The sequence below is a fragment of the Chlorocebus sabaeus genome, chromosome 26 (assembly GCF_047675955.1).
Source record: "Chlorocebus sabaeus isolate Y175 chromosome 26, mChlSab1.0.hap1, whole genome shotgun sequence".
Classification (NCBI taxonomy): Eukaryota; Metazoa; Chordata; class Mammalia; order Primates; family Cercopithecidae; genus Chlorocebus; species Chlorocebus sabaeus.
The window spans coordinates 33707653-33724789 of NC_132929.1; the positions used below are offsets into that span (position 1 = coordinate 33707653).

A 17137-nucleotide genomic window follows, 5' to 3' on the forward strand; every position below is an offset into this window, starting at 1 on the left:
TGACCCCCCTGGAAAAAACTCTATAATAGTTCTCTTCCCCTACTTACCACACTTGCCCATACTCAAAATACCTTGGGTTCACTAAACATAATAATAATAATAATATTTACCACCCAAGAACTATTAACTTCCTGATCTAATAATCTTATAGGACTAGCATGTATTATGACTTTTATAGTAAAAATACCTCTATATGGACTTTACCTATAACTCCTCAAAGCCCATGTGGAAGCCCCTATTGCTAGCTCAATAGTACTTGCAGAGGTACTCCTAAAGCTAGGTGGCTACGGTATTATATGGCTTACCCTTATCCTCAACCCCGTAACAGAATATATAGCCTACCCCTTCCTCATACTATCCTTATGGGAAATAGTTATAACAAGCTCTATTTGTCTACAACAAACAGACTTAAAATCACTTATCGCCTATTCCTCCGTAAGCCATATAGCACTTGTTATTATGGCTATTCTCATTCGACCCCTTGAAGCTTTATAGGTGCAGTCACCCTTATAATTGCCCATGGAGTCACTTCATCTTTACTATTCTGCCTAGCAAATTTGATCTATGAGCGAGTCCATAGCCGAATTATATTACTTATCTGAGGCCTTCAAACACTGCTTCCACTAATAGCCTCTTGATGACTTTTAACAAGTCTTACTAACCTTGCCTTTCCCCCTACTATTAACTTAATAGGAGAACTCTTCATCACTATGGCTTTATTCTTTTGATCAAACATTATGCTTATAGGACTTAATATACTAATTACAGATCTTTACTCCCTACATATACTAATCACAACACAACAAGGGACACTTGTATATTACATTAACAGTATTAAACCCTCGTTCACGCAAGAAAATACATTAATACTTATATACCTTGCAACTGTCTTTCTATTATCCTTAAACCCTAAGATTATTATGGGGTTTGCATACTGTAAATATAGTTTAACCAAAACATTAGATTATGGATCTAATAATAGAAGCCTGCCACTTCTTATCTACCGAGAAAGTACGCAAGAACTGCTAACTCATGCTCCCATCCCTAATAACATGGCTTTCTCAACTTTTAAAGGATAAGAGCTATTCATTGGTCTTAGGAACCAAAAATATTGGTGCAACTCCAAGTAAAAGTAATAAACATGTATTATACCACTATTATAAAAACACTAATTCCCTTAATCTTACCAGTTATTACTACCTTAGCCAACCCCTGCAAGAAAGATTGATACCTATACTATGTAAAAATATCTATCGCATGTGTCTTTATTAGCAGCCTCATCCCTGCAACAATATACATATTCATAGATCAAGAAATAATTATCTCAAATTGACATTGAATAACAATTCAAACTCTTCAACTTTCACTAAGCTTCAAACTACTTTTCCACAATATTTATCCCAGTAGCACTATTTGTTACCTGATCTATCATAGAGTTCTCAATATGATATATAAACTCAGACCCTAATATTAATCAATTTTTCAAATATTTACTCATTTTCCTCACCACAATATTAATTCTAGTTACCGCCAAGAACCTCTTCCAACTTTTTATTGGATGAGAAGGTGTGGGAATTATGTCTTTTTCACTAACTGGCTGATGATACGGCCGAGCAGATGCCAGTACAGCAGCCCTCCAAACAGTCCTGTATAAACGATTGGCGATACTGGCTTCATTTTAGCTATAGCATGATTCCTCTTATTTTCCAACACATGAGAGCTTCATCAAATATTTCTTCTAAATCTTACCCACAATTCCTTTCCACTAATTAGTGTTCTCCTAGCAGCAGCAGCCAAGACAGCTCAATTTGGCCTTCAACTCTGACTTCCTTATGCTATAGAAGGCCCAACCCCAGTTTTAGCCCTATTTCACTCTAGCCCCACAGTTGTAGCAGTTTTTCTACTTATCTGCTTCTACCCTTTAATAGAAAATAATCTATGAATCAAAACCTTTACATTATGTGTAGAGACATGACCACCTTATTTACAGCAATTTGTGCTCTAACACAAAATGACATCAAAAAAAAAAAAATTATAGCATTCTTCACCTCAAGTCAACTAAGCCTTATAATGGTCACAATTGGTATTAATCAATCACACCTAGCATTTCTTTATATGCGCACCCACGTCTTTTTAAAAGCTACATATGTTCAGGATCCATCATCCATAATCTCAGTGATGAACAAGACATCTGAAAAATAGGAGGACTATTCAAAACTCTACTCCTCACTTCCTCCTCCCTTATCATTGGTAGCCTTGCACATACAGGTATGCCTTTCCTCATGGGTTTTTATTCTGAAGACCTCATTATTGAAATGGCAAACACGTCATATACCAATGCCTGAGCCCTTTCTATTACTGTTAGTGCAACCTCCCTAACAGCGGTCTATAGTACCCAAATTATTTTCTTCCCTCTGATAGGACAACCTAGCTTCACAACTCTGATTATTATTAATAAAAGTAACCCTTTCCTAATTAACCCAATTAAGTGCCTAATAATTGGCAGTGTCTTCACTGGATTCCTCATTACCGATGATATTGTTCCCACTTCATCCCCCTAAACAACTATGCCACTTCACCTAAAACTCACAGCCCTAGGTGTGACCATCTTAGGCCTCTTACTAGCAATAGAACTAAATTTTATAATGAATAACCTTAAGCTAAAGTATCCATTACAGACATTTAACTTCTCCAATATACTAGGTTTTTACCCAGCCACAATCCACCGTACAGCGCCCCCACCCACTTAAGCCTATTTACAAGCCAAAATATTTGATTAGGAAAGTCCATACCAAAAACCATTTCACAACCTCAGATATCAGCCTCCATTACTGTATCTGCCCCAAAAGGCCTAATGAAACTCTATTTCCTCTCCTTTTTTTATTTTACCGCTTCTAACTCTAATCTTAATTATCTAATCACCACCCCGAGTAACTTCAAGTACAACATAAATACTAACAAATAACGTTCAACCAGCAACTACCACCAATACCCATAACTTTATAAAGCAGCCGCACCCACAGAATCCTCACACAAACCACCTTCACCCTCAAAAGTTATGCAACTCCCTACGCTATCAAATTAATTGTAATGACCATCCCATCATGCTCAGTCATTCACCAAATCAACACCAACTCTATTAATAATCCTAATAATAAAGCCCCTCAAATGTCAATACCTGACCTTCATATTTCAGGATATTCCTCAACAACCACTGCCACAGCATAACCAAAAACAACCATTATACCACCCAAATAAATTAAGAAGACGATTAACCCCACAAAAGTCTCACCAAAATTCAACACAATACCATAACCCACAGCACTACTAATAATTAACCATAGACCCTCATAAACAGGAGACAGTTTCAAAGAAATACCTGCAAACCCTATAACCAAAAGAACACTTAATAAAAATAAAGCATAAGCCATTATTCCTACATGGACTACAACCATGACTAATGGTATGAAAAACCATCATTGTATTTCCACTGTAAGAACACTAATGACCAAAATACGCAAAACACACCTGCTAATAAAAATTATTAATCATTCATTCATTGATCTTCCCACACCATCCAACATTTCTACATGAGGAAACTTTGGCTCACTTATTGGTGCCTGCTTAATTCTGCAAATCACCACAGGATTATTTCTGGCCATACACTGCACATCAGATCCCTTAACTGCCTTCTCTTCAATCGCCAATATCAGCCAAGATGTAAACTAAGGCTGAATAATTCGCTATCTTCATGCTAACGGCGCTTCAATATTTTTCATCTGCCTCTTCCTACATGTTGGCCAAGGCTTATACTATGCGTTATTTATATTCCTAGAAACCTGAAATATTGGTATTATCCTGCTATTCACGACAATAGCAATAGCATTTATAGGTTACATACTCCCATGAGGCCAAATATTCTGAGTTTTTACAAACCTATTCTGAGTAATTACAAACCTACTATCAGCCATTCCATATATTGGAACTTACCTTATACAATGAATCTGAGGTGGATTTTCAGTAGACAAAGCCACCCTTACACAATTTTTTGCCTTCCATTTTATCTTACCTTTCATCATTGCAACTTTAGTGGCTGTTCACCTTTTGTTCTTACATGAAACAGGATCTAATAACCCTTCAGGGATCTCATCAGACCCTGACAAAATCACTTTCCACCCTTACTACACAATCAAAGATATTCTAGGCCTAATTCTCCTCCTCCTCTTCCTAAGAATTCTAATAATTCTAGTGCTATTTTCACCTGATCTCCTGAGCGACCCAGATAATTGCACTTTAGCCAACTCCCACAATACCTCACCCCACATTAAACCAGAGTGATACTTTTTATTTGCATATGCAATCTTATGATCCATCCCTAATAAACTAGGAGGTGTACTGGCCCTTATACTTTCCATTCTTATTCTAGCAGTTATTCCTATACCTCACATGTCTAAACAGCAAAGCATAGTATTCTGTCCACTAGTCTCAGACTCACATGAATCAGAGGGCAGCCAGTCAACTACCCTTTTATTACCATCGGACAAGCAGCATCCATTATGCACGTCTCGACTATCCTTACCTTATACCAATTACGGCCCTAATTGAAAACAAATTACTTCAATGAAACTGCCCTTGTAGTATAACTCAATACTCTGGTCTTGTAAACCAGAAATGGAGAATTCCTCTCCAGGACAACTCAGGGAAGAAGCATTTCTGCTTCACCGTCAACACCCAAGCTGAAATTCTAATTAAACTATTCCCTGTACTTTTTTCGGCACACACTTTAACCACTATGTCAGTATTAACGAACTAATACGTAAGTGCTTTTATGTACTTCGTGCATTACTGTTAATCTGATGAATAATATATTGTACTATAATTGTTTAACCATATATAGTATATTAATACATTAAAGTACATCAAGAATATAATCCACATACATATAACCACTTATTAACAATCCCCGAATCAACTATCACACATTCACCATATCAACCGTATAACTCAAACTAGTCAACACGAATATCAACCTGTACTAAAAATCCTTAATATTACATAGTACCTTAAATCGTTCATCGAATATAGTGCATTTCAGTCAAGAAACTCTTCATCAACATGGACATAACCTCACGGCCCAGGGACCACAGACTGGGCAGGAAAACTGCAATCCCCTATAAACAGCATGCAGTTTATATAGTATTTTCGCTTAATACCCTCCTCTTAATGACTTTCACCTGTCAACCTTCATTTAACTCAAAACTCAGGGCCTCAATCCCTTGTACGGCTCATGTTGCATAAAACTGGCCAGGGTTCAGATGTTTATCATAGATAGGGAACGCATCTCTGCATTGGCCACTTCCAGATTCCCTAGCTCAGAACATTCAGGTGCATCTGCCATACAGGGTCAGTCTAAGGGTAGGCTTAAGTTATTGCTATCAGGTGCACTTACCCTACATCTGTCCTCAGGAAAATTCCTTAATTTCTTTGTCCAAAGGTTTCTTTAGATGGAAAAAGGAGTGCTTTCCTCCCCCTAAAGGGGACTAAATGAGAATATACATATCACATATATACATGCGTACAAACACACACACGTGTGCATATATACACACAAATCAGTTGATTTAAAATATGTGTTGCCACAAATCAGCTCTTTTAATGCTTCTGTTTTTATAAATATTTGCATCATGTAATGACAAATTACTGGAGAGTATTTTTGTTTAATAATTTAAATGTGTTCCTTTCCTATATCCAAGAAAACCTGCAGCAGGGTACGAGGTAAAGCAGTCACACAGAACTCATGTTCCTGGGTCACGTTGCTGCTGTCCACATAGCACGGAGCAAATGTGCCCTGAACTGGCACCACTGGATCTGCTTCCCAGAAAAGTCTTTGAAAGAACAATAATGAACACATTCCAGCTGGGTGAGACTTGGAGGTATTGGGGCATTTTAGAATGTCCACCTGGGTTACCTGTCTGACTTTAGCTAAATAAAATGTAATAAAGGGGGCAGGTGGGAGCAAGGGGAATTGTTCAACTCCCTTGTAAGTGCCCCAAATGCTGACCAGTGCCACAGAAACCCATGTGGCTGTTGGGTGTGGCTCATCCGTGTGGAAAAGGCCCCTTCTAGGTCCATACTCACTTTCAGTATTACGCATATTTGGTCAGCATTAGGGGGGAGTGTGTGTTGATAACCACAAAATTGGAAGACACTATGAAGAGAGGAGAGTGTGAGAGAGAACAAGAGAGGAAAGGGTTTAACTGTAGCTTTCACTCTACTTTTCTACTGGTGGGCGCTTGATCATCTAACGGAAGTTGTCTGTGCAAGCGGAGCTAGAAATCAAGTGAACAGAAATCAAGAAAATCGATTTTGCATAAATTGAAAAAGCTGGAGGTAATCACCAAAATATCTCAGTCATCTCTGAGAAAGAAGGGAAACTGGAGCTGAAAGATTTTCTTTTCTAGGTCCCTGAGATGCTTTGATGACAAAGCGCGAGTGTTGTATATTTTCTGAACTAGGGTGACCATACATACTGTTACCGGAAAAGCACTTGTCCTGGCAAAGACCAGAAACTATAAGGAGACAAATAACTTCAGCCTCAGTCCTTTCTCTTTGGACTAACACATCTGGTTTACAGTGAGGCCATTTATACTAGATAGATTGGGAACAGATGGCTGCTACCTGGGGTCTTCAAGTCCTCACCTTCCCAGACAGCCCATTGCTTTCAACATGCAGATAGAAAAACTGACGCCCCTATTCCACATCCTGTGGAAAACCCAGTATCCTCCCTGAAGATATCCATGGATTCTTGGGGACATCAGTTGCATCTGATGACCACTTGTTCCATCCAGTGTGTGACGGCTAAAAGTTCAGGCCTCTGACTAAGACAGACCTGTGATCAAATCCTGGTTCTGTCTCCTTACAATGATGTAAAATTAGGCAAGTGGCTTTGATCTTTCTCAGCCTCAATTTGCTCATCCATGAGATGAAGATAATACTCCTTACCTCCCAGAATGTTATAACTGTTAAGTTAATAATGGGATAGTGATAAAGGAATACAAGTAAAGCACTTAGCATGCAACCTGGCACAAAGAATGAACTAAATAGAGGGTAGCTAGTATTCCTTTATACACACTACCCTAAACAGATGAGTCAAGATGGTAAACTTTTTATACACTATTTATTTCAAAGCCCATGACAATCTTTCCCAAGGAGATCTTTTTAACTTCACAAATTTTCAAGAACTCTGTACACTACAACATTCTTTTGGTATTCATTAATTCTGAAAATACAAGATCACAAAAGGTAGATAGAAGACATGTTATTTTTTCAATTTTTGGACGATGTTTGAAGCACACAAGGAATCAAAGATCTCTTGTGGTAATTCTAAGGTTCCATGGTGGTCCCTGGCCCCAGGTTGCATGCATTCACAAACACTTCACTAAGGAATTCCTAAACTTCATTAACTACTGCTTTTCTGAAAGGACTCAGTTCTTACATACTCACCGAACAAATATTTATTGAGTGTCTGTTATGCACCATGTATTCTGCTAGGACGATCTTGTTTTACACTTTAAAGGATGTAATAAATATACAAGAGATTTGAGAAGGGTTACGTGCAATAAAACCTGTGGGTTGATTATTCCCTCTCTGTTCCCAGCATTTCAGCTTGTGATAACCACTTCACCACGTCAGCTTTTACATTGTGTCCAATAAACAGCTTGTCATAGGGGTCATGGCTCAGTTGGGAACTGCCCAGCAGTCCCACTTGATATTTCTTAGAAATTACACCTCCTACTTTTCACATTTCATATCATACCCCCAAATTAAGTTAGGTTTTTTAAGATTCCTGTTTATCATTTCCACATTGTTTAAAGGAGGATTATTCAGCGTGGTTTTGTATCCTGCTTTTCTTTTTTTATTCATACATAACAGATGTGCATATTTTGGGGGTACATGGGACATTTTAATTCATATAATGTATAAAAATCAAATCAGTGTGATTGGGTGATCCGTTGCCTTAAATATTCATCTTTTCATTCTGCTAGAAATATTCAAATTATTTTCTTCTGGCAACTTTGAAATATACAATAGATTATTGTTAACTACAGTCATGTTACTGATCTGTCAAGCACTAGGTCTTATTTCTTCTATCAAACTGTATATTTTTACCTATTAATCAACCTTTCTTCATTCCTCTGCCGTTTCTTGACCTCTAGTAACCACCCCATCTACTCTCTGTCTTCATGAGACCCACTTTTCTAGCTCTCACATAAAAGTGAGAACATGCGATGTCTGTCTTTCTATGCCTGGCTTATTTCACTTAACATAATGACTCCATTTCCATTCACATTGCTACAAAAGACAGGATTTCCTTCTTCTTTATGGTTGAATAATGTTTTGTTGCATATATATGCCACATTTTCTTTATCCATTCATCTGGTTGGTGGGCACTTAGGTTGATTCCATATTTTGGCTATTGTGAATAGTGCTGCAGTAAACATGAGAGTGCAGACAGCTCTTCAACATACTGATTTTATTTCTTTTGGACACATGCCCAGTAGTGAAACTGCTGAATCATATGGCAGTCCTATTTTTAGTTTTCTGAGGAACCTCCTCGCTATTTTCCGTAGTGTCTATGCTAGTTTACATTCCCACCAACAGTGTATAAAGGTTCCTCTTTCTCCATATCCATTATTCCCTGTCTTTTTGATAAAAGCTGTTTTAACTGGGGTGAGTTGCTATCTCATTGTGGTTTTGATTCACATTTCTCTGATGATTAATGATTGTTTGAGCGTTTTTTTCTTATACCTGTTGGTCACTGTATGTCTTCTGAGAAATGACTACTCAGATCTCTTGCCCATTTTTAAAATCAGATTATCTGGATTTTGTTTGTTTGTTTGTTTGCTATTGAGTTGTTTGAGCTCCTTATATATTCTGGTTATTAATCCCTTATCAGATGGATAGACCAAACTAAATTTTTTATCTTTTCCTGCTTTTTCTTGAAAGCAGGGAAATTATTATTATTATTTTTTGCCCTTGCTTAAGTTTAGATATTTTAATATCTTTCATCAAATATTATTTAAGCATGGAATATAAAGAATTAGGGTAATCACTCTGTGGTTCTTCCCATGTATACATGTTAAATAAATTTGTATGCTTTTTCTCAAATTAACCTGAAAAACAAATGTACTTCCCTGGTGGACATTATAGTTTTGGCGGAATTGGTGCCCCAAGACAAGGTGGCAGGTATATAATAAAATGGCAAAGTGCAGACATGGTAGAGTAGGCACAGGAAGTCAATGAGGGCTTCTGTTGTCAGAGAAAGTCCTATAGAGAAGGCAAGATTTCAGCTCATCTTTAAGAATAGATTGGGTTTAGCTGGAGAAGGTGCAAGGAAAGGGGGTTTCTTCTGAAAGGCACAGTATAGCAGATGTGCAGAGATGAAAACAAGTGTCATCAGCTCAAAGGGCTCCAAGTGACTCGGATGTCAACCTGGCTGATGCAGATCTGTGCTAAAGAATACTGGAAAGGAAGGTGGCTGGGAATCATGAGGTAAGGCAATGGAGAGCCCTGAGGACCAGCCTGAGGACTCTGGGCTGACATTTCCTGAGCAGTGGGGAGGTGGTGTGTGGTGCTTCATCTGGCATGGTCTCTGGATGGGGAGAGATCGGAGGTGGGGACACTGATTAGAGACTGCAGATGACCAGATATGGGAATGACGGACTATGAGTGGCCAAAGGAGAGAAGGGAAAGGAATAACAGGTATTAATAATTCCAGAATTTTTGCTCTGGGTAATCGGGAATGACTGGAGGAATTCCCACCAATCGATGTTTTGTAGGAATTCTGCCTTTTAAGTGTCTTTCTTCCTTTTCCAATGGAAGTCTTTTCCTTCTTCTGTGTATGGAACCTGATAGTAAAAAAAAAGCATTTATCTTTCTATTTTCTAGCATTGCTTTCCTACAAAAAGTACTAAAATCCTGCCAATTATGAAATGGCCTATCTTTGGAGAGTAATCACAAAGAGTCAAAACACCTTGAAGATCTTATCAGCTTCCTGCTTTCCCTCTCTCACCAAAATTAAATCCCATGACTAGGAATGAAACAGCAAATATTTCAACTAGATGTATTCTGTTATAGACGTCTTTTCTCCCCTGTTTTTATTACCAGGCAGCGAGTTAGCAGTTAAGTTCATGGGTCTATTTTCTTAACCTATTCACCCTAAACTGGAATTTTTGAGTTTATACTAAAAACAATAATATCCTACCCTTATTGTTGCCCGTTGTTGTTTAAATATTACCTTTATTCATGTTATCTCATTTGATTCTTTATCAAAAAACCATATGATTCAAACCTGGCACATATCATTATTCCCCTTTAATATATGAGCAAGTTGAGAATGAGAAATAACATGTTCATTTACATTGCCAACAAGTGTCATCCCTGGAAATAATGTCTAGGATCTGTTACTCATTTACATCCAATATACTAGAAGCTGTTACAGAGACAAAAAGAGTTCAGCATATTATCTTGAAAATCTTTTTATAAAATTGAGAAAATCAGGCATAAATATGTAAACAGTTAAATAACATTACATGGCTAAGAGTCGCACCAGATGGCAATAGAAGCCATGAGTCAGAAGGTTAATTACCATGTCATAATGTGATATACAAATATGGGAGGACTGTGCCCATTTCTGGGCTCTGTGTTTTAAGAGGGACACTGACAACATAGAGCTTACCCAGGTGAGACTCACTGGGAGTCCAAGGAGACTCAGAGATCAAAGATGAAGGGACAAGTATACAAACAAAGAGAAAACCCAGGGAGAGCATTATGCCCCTCCACTTATTGCAATGCCTGATATGTGAAAAGCTTATTCTCCTTGGTCCCAACAGTATGCCAGGGGCTAATGGACAGAAGTTACAGGAAGGAAGTGTCCAACTTCGTGTAAGGAAGGATGCTCCAACCACAGGAACAATAAAAAGTATACAGAACAAGCTGCCTAATGTGGTAATGAGCTTCCTATCCCTAAAGGTGATCCAGAATGGGTTAGGTGAACCCCGATTTAGGATGTTTTAGGGATAATACCTGTATCACATGCCTTCTGTGTGCTATCGAGTTTAGAACCAGCAAAATGGTATAACTGAGAGATGGCATGGTACAGGATTTAACAGCACAGTCTCTGGAGTCTATATGATGCTCAGTCTTGGAACTCAACCACCATATTATAAAGAAGCCAGGCCCCAAGGAGAAACCATTTGTAAGCCCCAGCTGAGGTATCAGCGGACAGTCAACGTCAACCTTGAGATGCATGAACATGCAAGCTTTCAAATAAGTCCAATGTTTCATTTTTTGGGCCACTCCATTTGATACCAAGTAGAGCAGGGATGAGATGCCCTGCCAAACCCCTCCCAAATTGCAGATTCATAAGCAAAATAAATGTTATCATTTTAAGCCACTAAGTTTGGGGGTGGTGAATTCTTCAGTGCTGGATAACTGAAATACAAAGTTTATGTGACATTCTGAGTTACCATTGGTCTTCACATCCATTAATAGGTGCTGAGTCAACTAGAAGGTGGTGTTACATGCAGAAAGGCAGTTGGGTGGGTTGTGCTGATGAGAGAAGAGAAGGCTTGGTGAAGCTATTGAGAGAACATGAATGGAAGATTAATGAGGAACTTTGGAGACACAGTGAAGGACTCATTGAACACTAGATCTTCACTGTGTCCATGCATTTGTCATGCCCTCCATCTCCTCTATAGTTTTGTGACTTTTCTAATTCTTCTTGAAGACGCAGCTAGATTGTGCAAATGCTAGGTCCTGTCAAGAAGGTAGAAGAAATCTTAAAGGTCTGTAGGCCTGCCGAGGCGGAGGGGGTGGTAGACTTAGGAAGCAAAACACCCAAGCGGACAGAATAAAATCAAAGAGACTCTCATATTACAGACCATGATACATTAGAATATCCACAATGTTAATATGGAAAGGAACCCAAGAGACTGTTTTCTAGATAAGGAAACCAAGATTAGGCACTTGGAAGGTAACTAAGTACTTACTGTAGAGTATAAACAGTACAATTGAACTTCAGAGGAGAGACACTAGGTTTGTTCAGAAAAATCTGAATGGGCGATGGACCTAAAAATGCTCTCTAGGCCTGGCGTGGTGGCTCACACCTGTAATACCAGCACTTTGGGAGGCCAAGGCAAGTGGATCACGAAGTCAGGAGATTGAGACTCTCCTGGCTAACACAGTGAAACTCCGTCTCTACTAAAAATACAAAAAATTATCCGGGCATGGTGGTGGGTGCCTGTAGTCCCAGCTACTCAGAAGACTGAGGCAGGAGAACGGCACGAACCCGGGAGGCAGAGCTTGCAGTGAGTCGAGATTGTGTCACTGCCCTCCAGCCTGGGCGACAGAGAGAGACCCCGGCACGAAAAGAAAAAAAAAAAGAAAAAAAAAAAAAAGGAAATGCTTTCTAGATGGGGAGACCAGGAAAATCAAGACAGAGTGGATATGATAATGTGCTCTTTTTGAGTCTAAGAAGGGAAAGGTATGGCAGTTCTTGAAGGTGAGAGCAGGGAATCAGGATGGAACTTTTATCGTCAATACCATAAAAAACAGTTGTCTCATTTTTGGAGGAAAAAAATACACTGAACACATAGAGAATCAGAGTGGGTGACCAGATCTCCAGCAAGCAGCTCATGACACATTAGAATGTCCATGATCTGCTGTCCTGGTGCTATGAATATAGGCAAGAGGAGGCAGGCAAAGGAAGAAACCAGGAGGCAGTTACCTGGCTTCCTTGTTGCTTTTCAGGCTACAGCAAATACATTTCTAAATTAAGACGCAGTGCTGGAAATCTGGGCTCCAATCCTCTGAGCGGCGTTTCTGATGAGGGTAACTGAAGTCCCCACATTGCTCCATCTCTCCTCCTATTTCCTGCAGCACACAGCATTGATTATCCTCCTAAGAAAAGCCATTTCAGCATCTAGAGTGGAAGAGGAGAGGATTAATCATAGTGAAATTTGACAAGGCAGAAGCCTCCACGGGCCCACTTGAACCATTTAAAGCTTTTATGTCCCCTCTAGACTTGCACAAGTGCATGTACATCAGGATCATAAAAGAGGGGAGACGCTTATTTAGAAAGCAATAATAGCTCAGGACTGGCCTTTCTTTTGTGTCTCTTCTTAGCCCCGGCTGTCTAAATCAAGTCATCTCAGCTGTCAGTATTGTTTTATTCCTCATTTTAGGAGATACTACAAAAATGTCAGTTCGCCTGGAAGTTGTGCCCAGAGCATTTAATTGGATTTAAATTAAAATGAAACAGAGACACCAATGTGGTTTTAATTCTGGCAGTTATTATAATAGATAAGGATTCTAGGAAAAAATAATGTCAAGTCTAGGTGAAATTGTTTGGCTACAAAATGGACCCAGGGGATTTTTTTTTTTTTTTTTTTTTTGAAAAGAGAAAGGGGACATGTTCTTACTGTAACTGTATTTAACATTCAGTGTAGGGTGCAAAGCTCTCCACCTTTTCTCTGCTTGCTAAGACAAGTGGATGTATCTTAGAACCGGGGACTGGAAGGGACATGAAAACATCATCTACGTAATTTCTCTGCTGTCAGAGAAATCATTCTATATGTATCAAATATCTCTTGTTTGTAACTTATACTCCTCTAAATAGCTCCTGAGGGAGCTATTTAGAATTAATTCATCACAATAAAAAAATTGTCTTTGTGCAAGCTTTCATATTTTAGTTTTAGACTCTTCCATTTTCAATCCTTTATGAAAAGACACAATAGTGGGTTATTATCTTCCTGATAAAAAGCCTTCACATTGTTAATCTCTTTTTCCTAAAATACGTTTGTTTCTGAAATATTTCCTCATATGCTCTATTTTCCTGCACCTAAATAATATGTTCCTCAAGTTAATTGCTCTTCTTTAGTTATAAAATCCCAACTGGATTCCATCTAATCATCTAATAATTCCTACACTTATGCCTCCAGGACCACACTAGCTTTTTAAACCACAGCACAGTGAAAGCTGGTGGTCATTTGCTGTCTCATTTTCCTACCAAAATTGTATGCAACTGTTCTGTCTTTCCCAAGAACTGTCCTTTGCCAAGTATTTCTTTAATGGACTGTGATTAAATGGTTTTAACTGATTGTTCAATGAATATGTGGGGCCCATTTAAAAAAAAAAAAAAAGTAGAAAACACGTGGATTTAAAAAAAGAGAGGATATACAATGAAAAGTTCTCTTCCAGCCTCTGTGCCAGTCATGCGCTCCCCACAACCCTTTCGGGTCTAACCCCATTTCTGCTGCCTATGTATTCACGAAGAGAGATCATGTATATAAAAATAAATGCATGTAATGTATTTAATACAATTGGCAGCATGTTTTAGCACTGCTCTGTATCTTTTTTAAATTTTAATAATATACCTTGGGGATCTTTCCACTTGGTACACACGAATCTCCTTTATTCTATTTTCTTTTACTTATATTTTTTTCAGTAGACTAGCAGTCTACTAACTGGATGTAACATCACATATTTATTGCAAACCTTTCTGAATACGGATTTCATTCTCCAAAGTATCCTCTACCAGCTTAAGACTGTGGAAGACTCACCAGCACACTTCACTGTGCAACTGTTTGCAGAATGCTTACTATCAGCACAGCACTGGGCTTGGTGCGACAGGGAATATAAGAAGCAGTGAGTTTGGCAGCCTCTGCTCCCTAGGAAACTATAGCCCCATCAGGGAGAAAATACATGAGAATAAGGGGTCCTGATTGCCAAATCTATCCCCCTAAGATTTTCCTTTGTTTTCTTGCATATCAGACATTTTTCCTAATACATAGTACAAGTGGCCTTTCCCCTTTATTGGATATGTGTATGGTGGTTTGTGTGCCTGGTCCTGCTTTTATACTGGGAGCCACAAGAACAGGACTGTCAAACTCAAATACCTACAGAGGCCAGGAAGGTGACCTAAATGAGTGAAGGGCAGTGAAATGAGCCAGTTGGGAAGGCATAAGCTCTGTTTAAAGAGATCCCCCAGCTGCTACAGTGCTCGATTATTTCTCTGTGAATAACCAGATCTTCTGGTTGATTAAAAGGAACCAGTGGGTAACAGGTACATGGGACTTTTCTGCATTATTTCTTACAACGCATGTGGGTCTATAATTGTCTCAAAATAAAAAATTTAATTTTAAAGAAAATCAGATAACTAGATCATTGTGTGAAATTTCCTGATTTATAAATGTAGGTGAAATCTGAGCATTGTGCAGGCACAACAAAACTCATCTATCTGTAAGCCAAATGCAGCCTTGGGTCCACCATTTTGCTCTCTGCGTATAGCTGAATCATTATAATTTAATTTGTAGAAAACCCAAGGCAACCCAATGCACGAGTTTATTTTAAAAATACTTGCTACTGCGAGTTTCCATTACTTCTGACACTAGCCATCCTCACTTACTTGTTGAGTTTCTCTCTCATTCCAGGTCCTTGGATGCGGGTCTGTTGCCCAAGCTATTCTCAGTCGAGGAAGTTTTGGAGGGATCATCACTATCAATGTTGGATTTTCAATGGCAGTTGCAATGGCCATTTATGTGACTGGTGGTGTCTCTGGTAAGCAGTAGAAATAATGAATGCTGCTATTAATTCAACCACTCCAATGTGCCAGCACAGTGCTGGGTGCTTCACATTCCTTAATTTATTTATATCTTAAAAATCCTGCAAAACTGTGTATTGGATCCCATTTTTATAGGTAAAATTAAATTTTTATAGATAAAATTAAAATCATCAACCAATGGTAAGTAACTTATGCAAAGGCAACATTTAACAAGAGACAGAAATGGGGGTTAGAGCTCATAAAGGATTCATTCCTAAGTCTGGCTGCTGCATCTTATTCTCCACCAGCCAATGGGATTTTTTACTTGCTCTAGCCCACATTTGGAATCCAACTCCCAGATACCCTGTGAATAGCTCAGTGAAGGTCACTCCAACAGAGGCAAGTCCTGGACCTTTATCTATAGCAAACAGGAAGAGTCTGGGTCTCTTGCAAAATGGATGGTGCTTTCACGGGCATGCAGATCTGATCCACAAGGTCTTAGTCTAATCCTGCCCTGAGGAGTAAACTGATTAGAAGCCATTCACATGGTTCTCAGAAACAAAATGAAATGATGATAATTTAATGCAGTCTAGGGACTTAGAAGTGACTGTGGAAATGATCTGGTTACCAAAGACACTCAGAATCTTTCAGCAGCCTGGTGTGGGTCCTGAGAGCATTGAGTCAAGACTTGGTGATAAGAGAAGAAAGTGAACTGAGAAACTATGCATGCTGAGCACTGTGCTAAACGCCAGACTCTCTTTATCTCCCTCTCCTTTACAACAGCACTCTGAGGCGGGTATTACTGTCTCCATTCTACAAGGAAATCCCTACTGAGAGGGAGTCAGTAAATAACTGGAAACCCTGCAGCTGGTAAAGAGGCAGAGCCAAGATTTGGCCCAGGTTCACATGATCTGCGTGACAGTGAAGCGCACATCCTCATTTTTTGTTTGTTTGTTTGTTTTGTTTTCTTTTAGAAGGAGTCACGCTTTTATCCCTCAGGCTGGAACACAGTGGCTCAATCTTGGTTCACTGCAACCTACACCTCCCGGATTCAAGCGATTCTCCTGCCTCAGCCTCCCGAGTAGCTGGGATTACAGGCATGCACCACCACACCTGGCTAATTATTTTGTATTTTTAGTAGAGACAGGGTTTCACCATGTTGGCCATGCTGGTCTCGAACTCCTGACCTCAGGTGATCCACCTGCCTCAGCCTCCCAGAGTGCTGGGATTACAAGTGTAAGCCACTGCACCCTGCCTGTTTTTTGTTTTTTTAAGACAGAGTCTCACTGTGTTGCCCAGGCTGGAGTGTGGTGGTGGGATTACAGCTCACTGCCGCCTTGACCTCCCAGGCTCAAGCAATTCTACCTTCGGCCACCTCAGTCTTCCGAGTAGCTAGGACTACAGGCACGAGCCACTACAGCCAGCTAATTTTTGTATTTTTTGTAGAGACCGTGTCTTGCCATGTTGCCCAGTCTGGTCTTGAACTCCTGGACTCAAGTGATCCACTTGCCTCAGCCTCCCAAAGTGCTAGGATTA

At 39.2% G+C, this 17137-nt stretch overlaps 1 protein-coding gene and 1 pseudogene across 2 annotated transcripts in view; both read left to right on the plus strand.

The window, feature by feature from the left end:
• Positions 1-17137, plus strand: part of AQP9 (aquaporin 9) — a 48479-nt gene that overhangs the window by 13846 nt on the left and 17496 nt on the right. For both annotated transcript variants that reach the window (XM_008016456.3, XM_038010029.2), the window contains exon 2: positions 15492-15618. In XM_008016456.3, coding sequence (XP_008014647.1) covers positions 15492-15618 — 127 coding nt within the window. The remainder of the gene's footprint in view (positions 1-15491; positions 15619-17137) is intronic.
• On the plus strand, positions 2717-4990 carry LOC140710381 (cytochrome b-like; annotated as a pseudogene).